At 52.2% G+C, this 6859-nt stretch overlaps 1 protein-coding gene across 1 annotated transcript in view; it reads right to left on the bottom strand.

Annotated features, from left to right (window-relative positions):
- Positions 1-6378, bottom strand: part of Lgi4 (leucine rich repeat LGI family member 4) — an 11349-nt gene extending 4971 nt beyond the window's left edge. The window contains exons 1-6 of the mRNA XM_021166607.1: positions 5518-6378; positions 5109-5180; positions 4526-4597; positions 2866-2937; positions 2685-2756; positions 2313-2482 (exon numbers count right to left, since the gene is read on the bottom strand). Of these exons, the coding sequence (XP_021022266.1) occupies positions 2313-2482; positions 2685-2756; positions 2866-2937; positions 4526-4597; positions 5109-5180; positions 5518-5687 (628 nt within the window). The 5' untranslated portion in view covers positions 5688-6378. The remainder of the gene's footprint in view (positions 1-2312; positions 2483-2684; positions 2757-2865; positions 2938-4525; positions 4598-5108; positions 5181-5517) is intronic.
- Between the last annotated feature and the right edge of the window lie 481 nt (positions 6379-6859).

Here is a 6859-nt window from a genome sequence, read left to right as displayed (position 1 = left end):
GGTAGAATGCTTACCATACATGTGGAAGGCTCTTAGTTTAATCCCTAGTGTCTCTGTTTCTCTCTCTCTCTCTCTCTCTCTCTCTCTCTCTCTCTCTCTCTCACACACACACACACACACACACACACACACACACACACACACACACCACTTTTTCCATGAAGCAGGGAGATGACCACCGGGCAGCCTAGTTAGAATGTTCCAGCACTCCTACTAACCTACTCCTAAGATATCATGATCAAGTTCACACCAAGACACGAAGTGTGATGTTCACCTCACTGTGTGAACATAACGTCCTCGACCTAGCCTCCCTCACCTCCTTTTTGCTGTACCCGAAAGTACAAAGATGTCACAACCTGGCTTGAACCATGAAAACAAAGGCATCAACTAGGGGCTACCCCACCCATGCAGACAGCTCATCTGGTTCCGTGTGTGTTCATGTGTGGGGCTGCATGCATGATGCATGTGTGGTCAGAAGGCACATGTATGAGAGGTGGTTCTTTCCTTCCATCATACGGGTCCTGGGCATTGAACCCAGGTCAGCAAGCTTGGTAGCAAGTACTCTTGCCTACTGAACTACTAGCCTAGAAAATTCTTTTGGGTGGCAGGGGTGAATCAGGGTTTCTCCTGGAACTCACTCTGTAGACCAGGCTGGGCTTGAACTCACAGAGATCTGCCTTTCTCTGCCTCCCTGAGTGATGGGATTAGAGGTGTGCATCACCATCAGAGACAGTCACACAAAAGGAATCTCTCTCATCTCCCTCCCTCTCCCTCTCTCCCTCCCTCTCCCCCTCCCCTCCCTCTCCCTCTCTCCCTCCCTCTCCCCCCCCCCAGATGGAACTTTGCTATGTAGCTCAAGCTGGCCTCAAGTTCACAATCCTCCAGCCTCAGCCCTTCTAGCGCTGGGATTACAAGCATGAGCCACCATGCTCTGCAGAATCTTCTTCAATTTTCCTTTAAGTCATGTCCCTTCCCGGGCTGCTGAGACTGCTCAGTGGGTAAGGGCACTTGCCACCAAGTCTGATGGAGTTGAGTTCAGTCCCAGAACTTAATAAGATGGAATGAGAGAACCGCCTCCCACATGTTCATCCTCTGCATATGTGCCGTGGTGCATATGCAGCCCCTCAACACATACAATTAAAAAAAAAAGTGTCACCTGATGTTTAAGCCCTTCCTCACTTCCTTAGTCCCAGCTCTGGGCTTCCTCCGATGCTATGCCTTCTCCAGTTCTGACCCGATGCTTCGTCTGTGCTTCTAACTCCCACACCATCCACTGCCTGCGTATCCTAACCCTGTCCCCAGCCTCTGCCTGCACCTGTCCATTTTGGAGAGATCATTTCTGGACTGTTTGGGTTCCCTGACTTTTCCTAAACAGTAGCCTCAGGGAGAGCAAGACCCAGGGGCATCCAAGTTACTGTGGTCCTCCCCCAGGACCCAACACTCAGAAAAGTGTCACAATATATTCTATATATTCGTGGAAAGGCAAAAAAAAAAAAAGGCAAGCTTCAGGGAAGAGGGAGGGGAGGTACCCACAGCTCCCGGCACTGAATGGGTGCAAAAGAGGGATTCCCAAAAGTGGATGCTTACAGCCTCTTGTAAGGTTGTGTGAGGATGCATGCCTACCAACCCCCACTATCACCCCCACCCGACCCATGCATGGGAGGCTGAGACCAGAGGATTGCTGCAAGTGTTGAGGCCAGCTTGAGCTTCATAGCGAAACACTGTCTCTGAAAACAAAACAAAAGTAGCAACCAGTAAGGGTTAGCGAGATGGCTCTGGGTTAGGAGCACTTCCGTTCTCACAGAGAAATGGAGTACGATTCCAGTCAGAACAGTTTGCAGCTGTCTATAACTCCAATTCCAAGAGATCCAACATCTCTGGCCTTTAAGGGCAGCTGCACTTGAATGCACACACCCGTACACAGACATACACACATACATATAACAAAAATAACAACAATAACAACAACAATAAAAATAGCCTCTTGTCCCAGGACCAGCTTCAAAAGCTGTGCAAAGACCAAGTGTGATCGTTCATGCTTGCAACTCCAGCACATAGAAGGTGACAGAGGCAGGAGGATCACAAGTTCAACGCCAACCTTGTCTGTGAATTGAGATCCTGACAAAAAGAGAAAAAGTCTGGCCCAGTGTTGACCCCTCCCAGAGATCTAGGATTACTGCTTTACAAACGAGGAAACAGAGACACAGGAGTTTACCTCCTCAACCTCATGGCTACCTCCTCCACCATCTTCTATCTGGGGACCTGTTGTCCCTCCCACCCCTGGGAGTTGGGGAGGGGCAGGAAGCCTTCACCTGTGGCTCTACACTTGAACTTCTTAGGGTCAAGGTGATTCAGTTGTAGTTGAGCAACGGCAGGGGGACCCGCACAGGCACCTGTGCCCACACTGGCATTCACCGTAGGCATCCACTGTAGCAACCAAAGCACTCTGCAGTCGCACTGGAACGGGTTACCACGGAGGTCCCTGGGGTGAGAATCCAGGAGGAAAGCTGTGACCCGGTTTCTGTGGTTTAGGGGCGGAGTTATCTGAAGGTCGGGACGGCACCCTCGGATGACAGCAAAGTATAAAAGAATCATACTCACGTGATCTACCCAAGAAAGCCCAGATCTCCCCCCTAAAAGCATTCCCAAGCCCCACCCTCCCGTCCCCCTGAGACTGAACTCACACATGAGTCAGAGTCTCCAAGCCTCGGAACAGGAATCTGGGTAGAGCCTCGAGGTGGTTGTTGGCCAGGCTTCTGATGGAGCAGGGAGAAGAAAGAGTGTCAGCCAGGGCCAGGAGATGCTATGGCCTTGCGGGTGGGTGGGGCTGCCTATGGTGGAGGGCTGGACTGTGGAGATACACACAGGTGGGTGAGTGAGCGAAGTCCCCTCAGGGCGTTCTTGGAGATGGAACCGATCTTGTTGTCCTCAATGAAGCTGTGGAGAGAGGGCAGGGTGAGGATGAGGCCTACAGAGCTGGATAAACTGGCCCTAGGAAGCCACTGCCAGGCTGGTTTGCCCTCTCCCACCCTGTGTGACCACAAGGAACCAGGGCCACTCTCACAGTAGCCAAGGTCTTGGCTCTCTGGTCATTGTCAAGCTTAGCATAGACACGGCTGCCATCACCACCACCACCGGGCACCAGTGGCACCAGGTATGCTCAACGCTACTGCAGGCTTCCCCTGCATGTGTGCCTCTCATCATCGCTGAGTTCAGTACCACTAATGCCATTAACCCCAGCACCATGCTGTCATCTTGCTCCATCAACACGCACTACCATCTCCCACACCGTCAACACTCAAAGTGTCCCCAGCATCACACCTTCATGACCAGAACCAAGACAACTGCCACAACACCAACACTGCCACCATTGTTACACACCTCAGCGGGCACCGTCAGTATCACCATCACCACCAACATTCACACCATTACCACTGGTACAGCAACCGTTTCCATGAATACCAGCAGCAGGAGTTTCATCATCCTTGGTAAACCCAGAGCCAGCAGCAGCATCAACGCTAACGGCAGGGCTGAAACACAGCTCAGCTAGTAGAGGCAGTTTTGCCCTAGGTTTGATTCCTGGGGTCCAGGTAGTACAAGGAGAGAATCTACTGCTGCTGACTTGGGCCACGGCACATGCACTGTGACTCTACCCCAAAAATAAATGCAATTTAAAAATATTTTTAAAAAGCATGCCACCTGGGCTGAGGTATGCCTCAGAGATAGCGAGTGCTTACCTAGAATCTCCCAGTGAGGGAGGGACTGGGGTGTGGCTCAGTGGTAGAGCCCCTGCCTAGAATCCCCCAGTGAGGGGCTGGGGGCGGGGGGAGAATGGCTCAGTGGTAGAGCCGCTCCATCGAATGCCCCAGTGAGGGATATGGAACTACTCTCCCAGATTGCCCAGTTTCCATTCCCAGCACCACAAAACAAATAAAAAAAAAAGGGCCCCCAAAACACAAACCTAGAAAACAACCCACATTCCATCCATAGCCATGACCAACATCAGCACATACCGTAACACATACCTCTACATTTATAATATGCACAAGCACCAGCCCCATACACCTTGTAGATATTTCTAGTAACACCAACACTATTGTGGCAGTCATTTTGGTCGACGTCCCTCCCATTTCATCAGTAGCAACATAACCACCATTTCTCCTCCAACAGTTACCAGGGACAGGCCATCACCCCCTACAGACCATCATCCACACCAGCGACACCAGGCTACCAGCAGGACCAAACAGGCCTTGAATTAGCCATCCTCCTTCCTCGATCTCCTGAAAAAGCTGGGATTGCAGGCCTGAGTACCAGGCCCAGCTTTCTTTCCAACTCTTGAAATACACAGAGGTGAGATTTACTTCTGACCTGAGCTGCCCACACTGCAGACTTCCTCCTAGGAGCCTACCATTGTCCAGATGCCTCCATCTGCAAACCACCTCCCTCCTTCCCATCCCTCCAAGAGTCACAGAGAGGCTCTCCCACACCTCCAAGCCCACCCTTCCCACCCTCTGGGTGTACTCACAGGTACTGCAGGTAGGACAGGCCGATGAAGGCATCACCCTCAATTACAGAGAAGGTATTGGATGTGAAGAGGCTGGGGAAGGGCAGGGCGGTGTTGTCAGAGTTGCAGACCTGTATCTGACTGTACCCTTAGTCCCATCCAACCCAAAGACACATATACAAGCGTGGGGCTATCTGAACAGACACGCATGATGCACACACATCCTCACAGGTGTCTGAAAAGCCCCATGCATATATGTGTGGGAACACACACACATACATGAGCACACACACATCCCACATACATGCACACACATGTGCACATGTGCACATACCCCACACGCATGTATGCATACGCACCACACACATGCGTGCATGCATACACACACATGTGTACACACACATGCATGAGCACATCACACCCCAAAATACATGCACACACACATACACACACATGTACACACACACCATACACATGCATGCACGTGTATACACACACACACAAACACACACACAAGTGCATGCATGCACACAGCCTCCATCCCCAGGCAAGAAAACCTATTCTCTTAAGCAGTGTGTTGTGAGCCCAGCCAGGCCACACTCACAGCAGGTGCAATGATGGCATCTTTAAGAAGCTGCCAGCCTTCAGCCGGGAGACCCCCATTCTGACGAGAGAGCTGGGGACATGGACAGAGATTAGTGAGCAGAAAAAAACATTCCAATTCTCCTCTCTCAAATCAGAGGCCTTGGCCTGCCATGTTGGCCTGGGGTGTCTCCTATTCCTCCCCACACATGTGGCCAAGGTCCCTGGCAGCATCCAGCCCCTGGATAAGTGCTGCCACTACTCCCCCTTGCCTTCGGGACCCCCCCCCCAACCTGCACCTTTCCAAATCTTTCAGACAGGCCAGAATTCTTTGGTGTCCAAGATTCTGAGAGACCTCGGCACCCCACCCCAAATCCTGGAGTCTCAGGTCTCCTCCCTCCCTTTCGGCCCACACAGGGCCTGGCACTCACAGTGACAGGAGCGTGGTGGAGAAGCTCTCAGGCAGCTCGGGGGAGCCCTCACACAGGGTGTTCTCCTTGGAGCAGGAGCAGCGTGGAGGGCACTTTCCTTTGGGGGGACTCCAGGCCACTCCTGCCCCAGCCCAAGCCAACAGGAACAACAAGATGCCCGCCCCTCCCATGCCCCTGCCCCAGCCCAGGCTTCCTCTGTCCCCACACTGCCAGACCCGAACCACTACATCTCCGTGGGATGCCCCTCGATCCTGCTACTGACCAGGCTGTCCTGTGGCTGGCTGGCCTTGTTCCCTCCTCCAGCCTGTGCCTCTCTTCCTGTATCTGGAGTGTGTGATTTTCTATCAATATCTTTCTCTCCCTATCTTTCTATTATTCTATTTCCCACCCTCTGTGATCTCTGCCTTTCTGTCTTTGTCTCTCTGGTTTGACCTTTAGGTCTCTGGGGTGTGTGTGTGTGTGTGTGTGTGTGTGTGTGTGTGTGTGTGTGACAGTCTGTCTGTCTGACTGTCCTAACTCTCACCTCCCTGCCCTGTTTCAAGTTTCCAGTACTTTCTGGGTGTCCTCCCACGCTGATCTCACTTGCTGTGGCCTGGGATGTGCCTAGCAGAAGGGTAGGAAGGAGGAGGTCAGAGGCCATCAGAAGAAAAGGCCCAGGAAAAGAATTGAATGGCCTTTGAGGGGGCGGGGCTTCCAAGGCTGCCACCCTAGGCACTTCCAACCAACCCCCTCATCAGAGTCCCCACTCAACCCCAGTTGGGGAGAGTGGGAAGGATGCCCCCAGGGTGGAGACCAGATGGCTCTGCAGACTGCAGATGGGAGGGCTAAGAGGAGAAGCCACTGGGGGATGGGGGATATCCTAGCTGTTCTAGGCCAGCCCCTTCTCTTGGAGGGTGTGGTCCACCCACTCACCAAAGCACCGCCAGGCCAGCACCAGGCCAGCTGCTCCCCCTGGTGGTCACCATCGGTAGGACAGCTGCCCTGCCCCAAAGCCAGACCTCCTCCAGAAGATCCCTGTAATTAACTCTATGAAATCCAAGACTGGATACAAACACTAATGCCACCCCTCTCTTCCACATCAAATCTATCGAGCTTCGTCCTAAAGCTTCACTGTCGTTCTCATGACTAACTTACAGCCCCAGGACGCTGGCTCAGGGCCCCTCCGTATTGTTCTGTGTCCTCTCCTTGGAGGTTGGAATTCAAGGATTTGTGGATAACTGGGTGTTTTCATCCTTTTAGAAACTAAGACAAATTCCCTCTGTCTGTTTTTTTATGTTTTGGTTTTGGTTTTGGTTTTGTTTTGTTTTGTTTTTTGGTTTTTCGAGACAGGGTTTCTCTGTAT

This window comes from Mus caroli, chromosome 7, assembly GCF_900094665.2.
Source record: "Mus caroli chromosome 7, CAROLI_EIJ_v1.1, whole genome shotgun sequence".
Taxonomy (NCBI): Eukaryota; Metazoa; Chordata; class Mammalia; order Rodentia; family Muridae; genus Mus; species Mus caroli.
The sequence above is the reverse complement of the archived record's forward strand: the minus strand, read 5'-3'. Positions and strand labels throughout refer to the sequence as shown.